Source organism: Lepidochelys kempii, chromosome 21 (assembly GCF_965140265.1).
Source record: "Lepidochelys kempii isolate rLepKem1 chromosome 21, rLepKem1.hap2, whole genome shotgun sequence".
Classification (NCBI taxonomy): Eukaryota; Metazoa; Chordata; order Testudines; family Cheloniidae; genus Lepidochelys; species Lepidochelys kempii.
Window position 1 is genome coordinate 3,806,882 of NC_133276.1, and position 14,887 is coordinate 3,821,768.

The 14,887-nt window shown below is 39.7% G+C and overlaps 2 protein-coding genes across 3 annotated transcripts in view; both read right to left on the bottom strand.

Annotated features, from left to right (window-relative positions):
- The window catches only part of CAMK1G (calcium/calmodulin dependent protein kinase IG), a 66,829-nt gene that overhangs the window by 47,024 nt on the left and 4,918 nt on the right, over positions 1–14,887 (bottom strand). The window lies entirely within an intron of this gene.
- On the bottom strand, positions 1,787–2,740 carry LOC140901204 (olfactory receptor class A-like protein 1). The gene has a single exon (XM_073319618.1). It carries the CDS (start codon positions 2,738–2,740, stop codon positions 1,787–1,789), a length of 954 nt encoding a protein of 317 aa, XP_073175719.1.

The window sequence follows — 14,887 nt, forward strand, 5'->3', positions numbered from 1 at the left end:
AGGTGGCAAGAAACTCCATTTTTCAAAGTTTAAATTACCACCTTCACTTGAGCAATAAGCATGATCAGGACAAGTATAGAGAGACACTAGTAGCAGCCTTCAAATATTGCACTATGAATTTAATAAGGGAGGTTAGTAATGATCCTAGTGGCACTGAGATGCAAGGCAATTAGTTACAACTACTCAGAGAAGAATTGTGTAGATATGTGTGTCAGTATCATCAGGAAGGCGAAATGAGCTCAAAATCTTTTGCACTGAATGTAAGTGGAAGTTGGTAACAGAAGAACAGACAAGGGGGTTGTTTATTAAATTTTAATAAACAGAATCTTTCCCACTGATAGAAATTCAAATAAAAATGTTATATGATGTCTCGCTTGATCCACAAGTGCAATGATTTTCAGTGTCCAGGATAGACAGCATTATTAACAACCACAGCAGCTTGAAAAAGATCCCTGTCGTGGTGGTTCAGGCACATGGAAAACAGTGGCATTTTTCAGAATGGTTTTTATAACATTTAGAAGAGCACAAACTTCCTGCACAAATTTGAAATAACTTTGAAACATGATACTATGTTAACAAGCTACTGGACCAATCTCTTACAGCTCAGTGTCAGGTGACAGAGTTGCATCATTAGTAGTAGTGTCTCAACCAACCATCTTTAAGCTAACTAGTTTACTTGTGTTCTGCAACCCTATTGGTTAACATGCTGTAAAAGTTGCTGGGGAATTCTCACACATTTTAAATAGGCATAGGTCATAGTTTTGACGTGCAGCCTGCCAAAGACTGATTTTGCATTGTGCTGAGAATCCACATATCCACCTGGACTCAAGGAGACCTGCAGATACTGAGCACTTCTGAAACCAAGGCCACAGAACCATGGGATAAAACCTAGTTTTTACTATCTGAAAGTGAGATTTGTGTCGTGGACATTAAATATTACAGTGCTGTATATGTCTACCACTGGTTTTGGCTCTGAGGTGCTTTCATCTTTTGCTTGGTAGACATCAAAAATGCATAAGTGACATACATTACATTTAAATATGCCTATTAAGCTTGTGACACCTTCTTTGGGGTTTAAACATGTAATATGAAGATTAAATGCACATTTACAAAGCATCAAGGAACAATATAATTCTGGAAGTTACTTTACAACAAAGTTATTGGCATGCATCACTTTCCAATTTGAAAAGGAGTATTTGTGGCACCTTAGAGGCTAACAAATTTATTTGAGCGTAAGTTTTTGTGAGCTACAGCTCACTTCATTGGATGCTGTAGCTCACGAAAGCTTATGCTCAAATGAATTTGTTAGTCTCTAAGGGGCCACCAGTACTCCTGTTCTTTTTGCAGATACAGACTAATATGGCTGCTACCCTGAAACCTTTCCAATTTGACTATTTCAGAAAATGTACCCCAGTTTTTACTGAATATATTCAGTATATTTAGTGAAACTTCGGTACTTATTTAGATGGAAGGAAACTAGTTTATTTCTCTACTCACACTGGAAGTCTATGGCTCAAGTAGGAATCAAACCAGGTTTCCCCAACTTGTGCTTTAATCACAAGACCATCCTTCCTCTCTTGTTATTGCCTGGGTGTACAGTCAAATACAAGATTTTTTTTTTTACCCTGTGTTTTCACTCTGTCTCATGGAGAATTTACTTTTGTTTTGTTGTTCTGAGATACTTGATGTATAAATTGCTCTGTGTGCACACACACACACACACAATATTAAAAACAAAGCTGAATAAGCCTTAAGCCTGAAAGTTGCTACCTGGCCCATTTGTTTCTCATTGGATGTACTTTGAGATACTTTCTGCACCTGATAACGGTCTCCTCCTGGTTGCACATTTCAAACCTGTCTGTACCTTCTTGTTGGTCAGGATAATCACCAGTGGGCTGATGGCTGAGTAGCAGGAATCAAGGAACTTCCGTGCATCAATGAGCCACAGTGAGACTGGGTCCGCACAGAGGGTATAGATCCAGAAGAGGGTGTCCAGCCCAAAACAGAGAAGGTACATAATTAACAGAGCCACCACGGCTTTGGCTGCCTGGATCTCTGCATGCTTTGTGTGCAGCCCCAGCAGATGTTTTGCCTGCTTCCTGTGCTGATAAAACATGGAGAGAAGGTAGCAGCTGGAAAGAGTCATGATTCCCAGGAAGAACAAGTCCCGAATGATGGACACTGCCCCGTTTCCTAAGTACAAAAGGCGGCTGGGGAACACCACGCAGCAGAAGTTGTACACCACTGTGTGGCTTTTGATGATGGAGGAGTTTGCAACAGCCTGGGAGGAGGAATAAGTCAGGTGAGTGCTGCACACAAAGAGGTTGAAGCACCATAAGGAAATCATAACTGAGGAGAGATTTTTCAGCAGATTCTCTCTCAAGCGCAACCATTTGCAAGGAGATGGGACAATGAGGAGACACTGGAAACAGCCCAGCAGGGAGGTGATGCAAATGGTCATGGCTCTGCCCACACAGTAAATATGGAGGGTAATTTTGCAGAGCAGGTCATTGTACATGTTCTGAAGCCTAAAGGTTTTGAGGGTGATGGGGATCCCCTGAGTCAGGATAACCAGGAGGTTGGAAAGCGCGAGCTTGCTCAGGATAATTTCAGAGGATGTGACTTTTCTATGGCACATTAACATGTGGGTGAAGGCATAGAGGATGACTAGGTTCCCTGGGATCCCCACCATGTCCAATAAAATGAAGCCAACCATGTCAAAGATGAACCAGGCTCCCATAACTGATCCTGGAAATGGAGGAGGGTAACTGGATCTGTATATTCTGCAAAGCAAGGACATCGTGCATAAGAAATGGTATGTACATTAGAAACTGGGGAGTTTCAAGTCATATAATGTACTTGCAAAGTGTGTGCCTTTAATACCCTCTAACATTTGGTCCAATATAAGAAAACAACCTACTAATGCTACCAGTTAGTGAAGTTACTCCTTTAGCTCAGCAAAAAAAAAAACAACAACAAAAAACGAGGAGTCCTTGTTGCACCTTAGAGACTAACACGGCTACCACTGAAACCTGTCCTTTAGCTTGGGTGTTAAAAGCTTGCATTGCGGTACTGAAGGTTCTGGATTCAAACCCTAATTCTGATCTTCAGAAGTGTCATTACATACAGAGAGTTAGGACAGATTTTGACCTTCTTAAAGATCCTCATCCAATAATGGGCTCAGGTATCACTAGCCATGTCGAAGTTGTGAGGGAAAGAGCACTAAGGACTATCCTGCAAAAGCAAACATATAAAGCTTAGTCACAAACTTGTGCTCCTTTGATAGGCTGTTCAAGAGCCATGTGAAAATTGTTGGTGTCTGAGGCTTTTTGTTAATGAATAGGTGTTGGTATTGTGACCAGCAAAAATTAACACTATCTATATGTAGGTCTTTACAGAGTGCTAATCAGTACAGTGTTTATGCACTGAATTAGCTGATGTAATTATCAATAAGTAGCATTTCTATAGCACTTTACAAGCTAAATTCACATAACACCCCTAAAAGAGGCAGGTAAATATTATTGTCCTTATCTTACATATGGGGAACTGAAGCAGAGGGCTGAAATGACTTGTCCATAACTATAAAGCGAGTCTGGGATAGAGGCAGGGAAACCTTCCCACTCTGACACTTTCGCTCATTCCTCCAGACCATGCTGAATCATGCTGACAAGAATTTCTGCATAAAGGAGAGTTTTCATTCAAGCCAATAGCAAGTTGGTTTGTACAGCTGCCGAAGATTTTGCATCCATGTAAGCCTTCTCTCCATAACAAAACATTTTCAGAAGTGGGGGATCAATTAGATTCTGCAAGATCTAAAAAAGTGTAAGACAATGTCTGAAATTGATAGTATTTATGGATTAAGATATAGTGCCTGACGAGTAAGGTAAAAAGTTCCAGAGCAGATATGGAGAAGAATGCACTCTCGGTTAAAATCATTGCAATGAAAGCCTGCTTTCTGTTCAGTTTCACTGAGACATAAAAAACTGTAAATCAGAAAAACAAAAATCCCCAGATTGTTCCAATGCTCCCAGTCCAGTTTCAGCATGAAATGCGCTATTTTAATACATCTCCAGCAACGTCAATTTAGAAAAGGTTAATTCCGGAGATGGAGCAACTACAGCAGAGATAGCATACCATCTGCTAAGGGTGTTCAGATCCCTAGGGGCAATCGATTTTGTAACAGTGATTTTCAGTTAATTCAACAGATTGCAAAAAAGTAAAAAATAGAATTTGTAAAAAAATGGCATTTGAAAAATACTTCAAAAGTTTGCATACACACAGCCCTTGTGTGTTTGGGTCATTGGCTATTTAGAAGCAGGTACCTTGCAGCACACAGATGAATGTACGGAAAAACCATATGCCAGGGGTGGTGTTCTTTATGTCCATGAATACTTCTAATGCTTCCTGTTTCTCCATAAAGAAGATATATTTAGGACCTTATCTGGAGACTCCCACTATATTAACAAAGTAATATTTTATAATTACAAGGGGGTAGGGGGAGCTGTCACCAGATGACTGGGTCCGATTATTGATATTTAATCTTTGGCATTGCTTTACCTTCAGAGCCCAGGTTCCTTTCCATCAAAGTGCACTTTACAGATTATTGGTAAAGAAATAATGAGACAGAGCAGTTATTTTACCATTATTGGAAAGATGAATACACATCTCTTAATTGCTGGATCTGTTTTTGAACTTCCAAGAAGTGCAGACCTGGTTTGCTTATTTTGGTGAAAGGAATTATTGCCCTCCCACAAGAAAGTGGATATGGATATATATATTTTCTTATCTTAGGTCTGCTTTTAAAGGCCCAATCAAAAAGTGCTTGAATTTCCTCACCTTGTGTTAAAGTCAGTGAGAACTGAGGGTACTTACCACCCAAGCATGATCAGGCACCAATTTTTTTTTTTTTATAAAAATAAGCCAATAAAATATTCCCTATGTAAAAATATCATTCAAAATGGCCAATGCCCTTTAAATTAAAATAGACCACTAAGGGGAAATAGACACTGAAAACAAAGCCGGGGCAATAGTTACCAGTCAAGCACGATGTTCAAATGAAAAAGGCAATATTTAAAATTGTTCTACAATACCTGGGTGTCTAGGAAATGATTCGAGACTTCTTGTTGCAGCCTTGTTCCTTCCTTCTCATGAGTTTAAGCAGTGAGACTGAAGCTGGAACCAGACAGATTTCTCTTTATATTTTCCAACCCGCTACTGGCATATAATTCAGCTGGGAGTCGACGTGCCCGAGATTAATCCCATACGTTCTACTAGACATGCATGGGCTGTGGGATGCCCAGCACGGGATTGCAGAAGTCTGCTCTTCTTGAAACATCATAATACAGTCAGACAGTCTAAGTTATAATATGAAAGCATCAAACACCACATGTAAGTCTTCAGCATATTGGCAAAAGCCCAGGCATAGTGGAGAGATGTAGTGTTTGGGAGTTATAGCAATAGATCCAAAGGTCTCTTAGTCTTTACATAGCTACTTTTGATTCCATGCCTTTGTGCTCTTGCTTATTCATATATCACAATTCTGTGCACCAGCATAGACTGGCGTGATGAGAATCAGAGGTATGGACATTTCAAGATTCCCCCTCATGTACGGCGTGAAATCATAGAACATAGTACAGAACAGGGAGGAGACTGAATGACACCACGTTCTTCAGCAGGAACATAAAAGGAGATTCTGCAAGCTATCACGGGCATGGAAATCTTGTTTAAACTGCTAATAGATGTTAGTCAAAGGGCTAGCAGGAGAAGTGGTGTTAGAATTAGAAGGGACAGCACCTAAAAAAGGAATCTTCCTGTGGCTTTTGATGTTACACACAAAAATAATTCAAACCACCCTGAGACTTAGTCCAGACGCTTGGGTTCCATTTTAGGGATTAAAAACAGATTATGTTTTGGAAGAATTAATAGGAAAATTAGGCATTACTTTCATTCTTACATCACACCTGTCCATACCCATAGTGTCTCAGCATTAATGCATTGTGTTATCTTATGGGAGATCAGAAGATTTAAACATGGATGTGGCCTTTGGATTCCTAGGTGAGAAGGTGCAATGGCACAAAGACTTTATTCTTCAGTGTGCAGACGCAAAATGATGAAAGCGAGGAGAAAGTTACTTGATCTGAATGGGTTTGTCTATTGCTTCCATATGGTATGAATTGGAGGACATTTTTCCTTCCCAGGGACATCTCTGTGTATATGTGGGATGCAACTGTGAATTTCTGTTGGGATAAGCAGCACTGTCTAGGTCCCTGTTTGTACAAGGAAAGTAACAGTAAATGATTAACTCTATTAGCAAAAGGACTCTGCAACAGATTTTGCCTGTTCTCCTCAACCTTGGTCAATTAGATTCTGTGGGCTAAGTGGCAATCATTAATTTTCAAAAATGCTAAGGAATTATGTAATTAGCTCCTAATAAACATATTGCTAATTAAGCTGTTCAGTGGTACATTTACTCTAGAGCTTAATTAGGTCTCTAAATAACTCTAGACAGAGTCTCTTCTGGTGCAAGTCTGTTTTCACAGAGAGGCCCATCTTCCTGGAGCATGCCCTTACATGCAAGAGACATTTTGTCTCTAAAGAACAGTCAAAGCTTGCACAGGTTGTTGGTCTGTTTTTTGCAAAATACCTTTGTAATATGAATCAGTGCATTTAAGATTCATTGAAGCTTGATGAAAATCTCCAAGCTGTTCAATGAGAATATTTAATTTAGAATGATTCAGAATGATCCTTGCTGGAGAAATTTTAACATTCATTCACATGTTCAAACTCTTGTGCAATATGCCAAAATAGTTTTCAGTGTGTGCATTTGCATCCATCAGAAATCCATACCACACTCTGCCCTGAAACACTAGGGATACTGAATATGGGAAAGTTTGTTTTTCTCTAGTACCTTTAAAGCTCCAGGCATCTCAAAGTGCTTTATAAAGTAGGGTGTTAAAGGTGTGGGGCATAGAGATTATGTAGCTGATCAGGTAGTGTTCTCTACAGTCACAGGGAATGTCAGTTAGGTCTCAGGATTTTCGAGTATTTTAAAAAGAAGTGCCATAAGGAACCATTAACTTTCACCTGCTCAGTGACCCAACAGAGACAGAAATGGGTGAGCATTATACATGTTCGTGTCAATTTTGAATTAAAAAAAATACTTTTAAGCTTGTCAGTTATCACTGCATCTTATTTGTTGGTATAAATGGAAAGCCAAAGGCTGTGTCTCCTCGGATGGCTGCATGTCCAATGATAACCGTTAGAGCTGATCAAAACTTTTTCCCCTCCCCCAGTTTGGTCAATCTTTTTGCAGTAAAAATGTTGATATATCTCAGTTTCTTACAAAATATATTTTTTGCAGGACTTTTTTTAAAAACCCAAATACTCAAGATTTCCTATGGATAGTAACTGGTAGTTGTCAACCATCTCTTGTATGTGTCTTCTCTGAGGCTAGTAGATGGGAGACAGGACCATAACTTTGTGCTGAGAACCATGTTATGGGGGGACAACTTGGCAAGACAAGACGGAGGCCTGAGGATCAGTATGGGCCCTCAGTGCCTCACTCCATTAGTATTTAGAGGTTCATGGGTCTGCTCCTACCTCTGGGCCTGGTCCTTCACCTCAAATGGGAAAGACTCATGATATTACATCTGGAGGCCTCACCTATGGACCTAGCCAGGGACATCATTAAAAATGACACTGGCATGATACAAATGCCTGCCACATGGAGCTTACAGTACTCAGAGGGTGCCCTGCACCCTGAACACAGCTGGTGTGGGTTTGTGCCTAGACTGTTCCAACTCAAGTGAGACCTGGCAACAGATTTAGTTTACATTCCACAGCTGCTACATGGGTGAAACATATTTGACCAGCAGTCCAAGATACCATACCATCCCACTTCTGGGTTGATAAGCTGCTCACATCCCCAGCCACTGCATTACTCCTGTGAAAGTAACTTATTTCCCAAGTTGGTAATTCGTGCTCAAAGTGAATGCTAACAGGAAGTAGCAGCCAATTAGGAACCTAAAAGGGCCTTTCACTAGCTTTAGAGAAATTAAGTACTAATTATGGAGGTTTAAGTAGATGCCTTCTCCAGGGGCTAATTATGGCTCCATAATAAATCAGAACTTGATGCTGTGCATCTGGGGAGGGAGAAGCTCATGAAGTCTGAATGTTGTCTGCACTAGGGTAAGAAGTGAAGAATGAGGAGCTTAAAAAATTACTTCTTTAACTTTCTTCATGAAAGCTCCCCCACTGCCTTGGAGAGCAGCAGAGCTGGGGGAAGCATCTCAGTGAACAGGAAGACGTAAATGACGTCAACCCACAGGCAAGGACAATTCAGGTCAGTCAATGCTGTATTCCTAACAGAGGCTCATGTGAGCTACTTGAAACATGGCTCTTAGCAGCACTCTCACTAGCTGTATATGAAAGTCCAAGCAGGAGGGCCAGAGAGAGGAACTGTTGCATGAGCTCCAGAAAGCCAGTGGAGGCAGAATCCAAAACATTTGGGGGTAGATTGTACCTTTAGGCACAACCCTGAGCAACTGGTGGTCTAGGAGTTGCACCACCCCAGCAGTAGCCAGAGAAGGCATTGTACCACCAATGCTGCTCTGAGGTACGATTCCCTCCACCTCTCTTCCTGCTCGGGGGGGGGGGGGGGAATCTTTTTGATGCAGGATTAAAGTTTAAGTCTGAAAACTTATGTAAAAATTTAGACCAGTGTCTATTTCAGTTTCCAATCCATGATAGAGGTGAACTGCCATTATGCTCACTTTGAACATACCTGCATACCGTACACACAACATAGCAAACCTTTTTATCATTACATGTCTCCCTTCTTTCTCACTGAGAATCACTTTACATTTTATCACGAAGGCAAAGGCAATGGCAAGTCAAAACAGGCACATATTAAATAATATTTTACTTGTCAACCTCACCTACCAAAACCTCTTGGTTTGCTAGAATGTGTCTTCTGGAGAGTTATCCAGACTATATAAAATACAACACTGTATCAAGTGCAATCTGTTTATAATGTACATTGATGGATTGGAGCACCATCAGTAAGTAGTGGCACTGGAATCCTAAAAATTAGAGATGGAAAAGACCTAAAAGGGTCCATGTAGCCACCTCCATGTTATGGGCAAGGGTCAAACAAAGATGCATAATTTAGTAAACTTTTACTTATAGGCTACATAATAGGTCTGAAGGGGCTAATTTGAGGCTAATATCCATCTACAAAAGGACAGTGTATAAACTCCATGTCAATTGAAAGGTTTTAATCCCTCACTTTTTGAAAGTTAGGAATTTTAAATAGCTCAGGAGTCTGGAATATGTGATCGGCTGAGATTGGGATAATTTATATGTTCTTCCCCCTCTAGGGATGAGAACACATTCCAAATTTAACACTGTAATACAGAGCACACCCAGCAATACACAAGAGCCTACAATTATAATACATTTATATGAAAGAGTCACCCGTCAACTTGCATTCATTCAAACCACCACTAACAATTATATGGATTAGTGCCTAGTTTAACAAAAGGAAGATGTGTCAAAGTGGTTTAAGGGGAATCTGCAGACATTTTGCTAAATGCAGCATGTAGATCAGCACCTGTGAAGAGACAGCATATGCCTTTGAAGACAGAAATTACCTGACAGCCATATTTCAATGTCACCAAGCCTATTTATTTCTTCTCCTTCCCCACGGGAGAGCAACCCTCCAACCCACTATTTGAAAGTGACCTCTGCCCTTATCACATTGATATCAGCAAGATGATACCTCTCAACATTATGATTACAATACTAGCATTCAGACACAGTACTGGTTTTTGCAATTTATTGAAGTGTCAGAAACATAGTTAGGATTTGAGTTATATTCCTGACTCTGCTATTGAATGTAATATTGGGAGAGTCACTTCTCCTATCTGATTTTTTTTTAAAAAGGGATAACACATAGATGATGCAAAACCTAACGATCAGACATTTTGGAATCCCTGTAGGAAAGGTTGCACTGAAGTGCAAACTACTATTGTCTGGTCAAGAGACTGTTGTGAATTATGTTGTGGCCTTATACATGACTGGATGCTCTGTAAGCAGGAGGACTCGGTATCTGCCTCTCAGGATATTCTCTTTTTTTCCTTTGCTGATTCAGAACAAATTTATCCTGCTAGATGCTGCATGCTCCATTGACAAAAATTTTAAATAATAAAAACCCTTAAAAACCAAAACAACCCCATCCTCACCTGCAACATTTCATTGTTTCCTTAGGGTGACCGGTTCTTCTCACTTCATGAAGTTTTAGATAGAGCAGTGAATCCATAGTTTCTTTCTACAATATCTCACTTTAAAACTTCAGAAAACACAAAAACTTGTATGTAACGTTAGTGGTAGCTGTATGCAACAGATGACTTAGTCTTTAGAGCCCTGGCCCAGATCACGTGGCTGGAGCCAGGAAATGAGTTTTCAGACCCCAACTCACTATTTCCCTGCATCTTTATACCAATGGAAAGTGGAGGGAGAGTGGATTTTAAAGGTAGCATTCAGATTTGGTAGCACGTTGAACTGGTGTAAATGATAACACAAGGTGCAAGGCAGTCGCGAATCAGGCCCTCTCAATTTCTTGTTAGCACTGTACGTCAGATACTTATTACACAGGGCATCTTAAATTTCAAGGGCTTCCCTGAAAACAAATATCCCTGTAACATTATCAGCTCCAAATAAAAAGGAAAGGAGTACTTGTGGCACCTTAGAGACTAACAAATTTATCTGAGCATAAGCTTTTGTGAGCTACAGCTCACTTCATTGGATGCATACAGTGGAAAAATACAGTGGGGAGATATATATACACACACAGAGAACATGAAACAATGTGGGTTAGCTCACCTTACCTGATCACTCTCGTTACAGTATGTATGGTGAGCTATTACCAGCAGGAGAGCAGGGGAGGGGGGAGAAACCTTTTGTAGTGACAATCAAAGTGGGCCATTTCCAGCAGTTGACAAGAACGTCTGAGGAACGGGGGGGGGGCAATAAACATGGGGAAATATAGTTTTACTTTGCGTAATGACCCATCCACTCCCAGTCTTTATTCAAGCCTAAGTTAATTATATCCAGTTTGCAAATTAATTCCAATTCAGCAGTCTCTTGTTGGAGTCTGTTTCTGAAGATTTTTTACTGAAGAATTGCCACTTTTTAGGTCTGTAATTGAGTGACCAAAGAGATTGAAGTGTTCTCTGACGGGTTCTTGAACATTATAATTCTTGACGTCTGATTTGTGTCCATTTATTATTCTTGTACATAGAAACTGTCCAATTTGGCCAATGTACATGGCAGATGGGCACTGCTGGCACATGATGGCATATATCACATTGGTAGATGTGCAGGTGAACAAGCCTCTGATAATGTGGCTGATGTTATTAGGTCCTGTGATGGTGTCCCCTGAATAGATATGTGGGCACAATTGGCATTCAAAAACCAGTTGGAGAACGCTCTTGTTACAGTGTGTATGGTAACACCCATTGTTTCATGTTCTCTGTGTATATAAATCTCCCCACTGTATTTTCCACTGAATGCATCTGATGAAGTGAGCTGTAGCTCACGAAAGCTTATGCTCAAATAAATTTGTTAGCTTCTAAGGTGCCACAAGTCCTCCTTTTCTTTTGGTGAATACAGACTAACACGGCTGCTACTCTGAAAACAGCTCCAAATAAGACAACATAAAAGGGGACCAATAAGAATAAGCAACTGATACAATTGCTAGCACAACAGAAACAAAATAGGCTACGCCTGATCCTATGCAAATCCTTTTTTACCTTTCTGCCAAAGTACATTCAAGAAAAGAACGGGTGGGGGGAAGGTACAGCTGTTTTCTAGTATTTATGTTGAACTGTGGCCACAGAGTCTCCCACTGGGAGCAGCAGGGTGTTGATTAAGAAACAAGCAGGAATTACATTGAGACCGTTAGAACTTTTCCATGACGGCTCCAGATAGGTTGTGGCAGCAAATTCACTCAAGAACGTGTGCTGCTGTATTTGGGTTTTGCAATCTCAATCAGGATGATGGGAATTAGGGGTTAACAAAGTGCAGCTGATCATATGGCTGTACCCACAGCATTTACTCTGAAGGACACATGGTTTGGGCTGCAAACTGTACTGGCCTCTGTCAACATGTGGAATTTTCATTGTTGTCATGGCTAGTCTAACGATGATTATTATACTTGCTACTGCTATGCTCTTTGCAAGAGGCTGTTATAATGTTCTGGCTGCTAACAAATGGACAGGCTCTGGTTTGCAAGAGTAACATGACCGAATGAAATTATTCTTGTTATCCCTTACCCAAGAGGGAGATATTAATAAGAGACGTTCAGATACAAGATTAAAAATGTGAACCATTAGCGAGAGAGAACAAGACTGGTCTGATGGTTATGGTATTGGACTCCGATTCAGGTGAGACAGATTCTGTTCCCAGCTCTGCAAGACATTTACTCTGAGATTTCACAAATTGGGATGCTGATAACACTTCTGTCGTACACAGGAGTGTTGGGAGGATGATCTTGTTTATGGGATATTTACATATTTGTGAGCTGCAATAGTGGGAAATTATTAAAAAACAAAACCCACACACCATTATAAGGTCAAGTGTAGGTAAAGCTGTAGATAAAAGTGAAGAGTAGCAAAAGGAAAACTGACTCAGCTACAGTTGGATGAACCCCCGACAACAGAATACAAACTGAGTCAGAAAGCCAAAGATAAAAATACAGACACAAATCTGTATTTGGCTAACAATGCATTCTATTACCTGGACAAAGCTACAGGCTGTTGAAAAGTAAATAACTTTAGTCTTGGTTCAAGTCTAAACACACACAGTGTTGCACATCTTTCCCTATGATTTTTCTCAGATTCTTTCAATGGGTGTAGGATTAATTAATTCTTAAAACAGATGTCCTCAAAGCTTGTGAAGTGGCTCTGAATCCAATTGCAAGCTACATTCATCTATCAAATCCAGTCAGTAGTGTAATGATTTCTTAGCAGTTTGGTATACCCATGACCTTCCTACCGGTGAGATTGCTTGGTCTGTTGCTCCCCGACATGGATGCATGAGAAATTTCAACCCAGTTGTCATTCTGAAAGGAGTTTATTCTGAGAAAAATTAAATATTAGAGCCTAATCCACACATGCCTTTGAATATGGCGTTTACACAGAAGAATATTTCAGTCCAGAGACTAGTTCTGTCAGCTTGTTCTACAATTCAGCAGGAAAGTTACAGATCAGCAATCTGACCTCCAGTATAATATAGACCACAGAATGTCTCCAACATAATTCCTTTTGAACTAGAACATATCTTTTATTTAAAAAACCATCAAATATTGATTTAAAAATTGCCAGTGATGGAGAACCCACCACGACCCTGTTCCAGTGGTTAATTGCCATCACCATTAAAAAACTACACCTTACGTTGCAATTATAACTATTTTTACCTTTATATGTAGTCTTGGAAGGATGAGATTTTTAATCAGTAGATGCTAGTAAACATAATTTCATGACAAACATATTTCCATTGATAATTACTGAAATTTACAGATCGGTAAATGTAAGAAAAATGCTGCTTGTGAAATTATACTTGGTTTAAGAATATTTACTTGGTATATTTTGACATGCAATGGTGACAATTTGTATTTTGACAATTATAAAGCTTTAATTTTTTGAATCTCAACATCTACTGTCATTAAATAATTACCCTACCCCCTCTATTGTCTGATCCCACCCCATAATTTCCAGCAACTGAAAATTTAAATAGATAAAAATTGGAAAAAAGTTTAAAAATAACCAAGATTATCCAACTAAATTATAAAAATTAAATAAAAATTTAATTCTCCCAAGCCAATGTATATGGCCTCCTACATTCCAAGGGAGCCTAAAGTCCCTTGATGCATCACATATGCTACCATGACAGAAACACCTTGCTTGCTTCTGAAATGCAGCCACCTCTGGGGCAGGTCACAGAAGCTACTTAAGAATGCACTGCAACATTACAAAATAGTTTAACTTTTAAGTTATTCTTCACATCCTTTCCTAAACTGTACAAGGAATTTAAAAGGAGGTAGAAAATATTTAGCCAACTTGGAATTTTGGCAGGACCCAGGGATTAAAACCATTAACACTTGTGAGATCAGGGAAAGGGCTTTGGTTTTTTTTAGCTTTTTTGTTTAGTGATCACAAGTAAACAAATTCTCGGTTTTATATCAGCTCTGGGAGACTTCTATCATTCAGTATAAGTAGCCAAAAAATCCCAACAGGTGGTGAGACAACTCACCTGATGAGTTTGTTTGTTTTTCAGTGGCTTGCTGAAAACTAGAAGATACATAACAAAATATTTCATAAGCAACTACAGAATCCATCAGTCTGCATGTGAGATTGCTGATGAAACCCATTTCTGCCTGTAATTACAAACTGGACTTTAGTACCCTGGACTTAAAGCTCTGGGAACTTTACCACTGCATCTAGTTGACCATCAGCTCTTGTGAGTCCCTCACTTTATTTGGCTCCCAGGTGAGCCAAGAACATAGACATACAGGAATATTTTCCAAGGTAGCATCTTACACAATAATTCATTGGGCAGTTTTGGGGCTCAGATAATCCTGTCTCCATAGTTATTAGAGAGACAAGGTGGGTGAGGTAATATCTTTTATTGGACCAACTTCTGTTGGTCACCAACCTTGTCTCTGTAGTATCTCTAATATCTAGTACTGTATCCTGGGACCAACATGGCTACATCAATACTGCATGCATCAATAGTTATTGATAGAAGTAAGTAATAATTCAGAATCTCTCTTCTCTAACTATTTGGGGATTGTTATATTATACTTGCTGACAGTTAATACATCCACTAG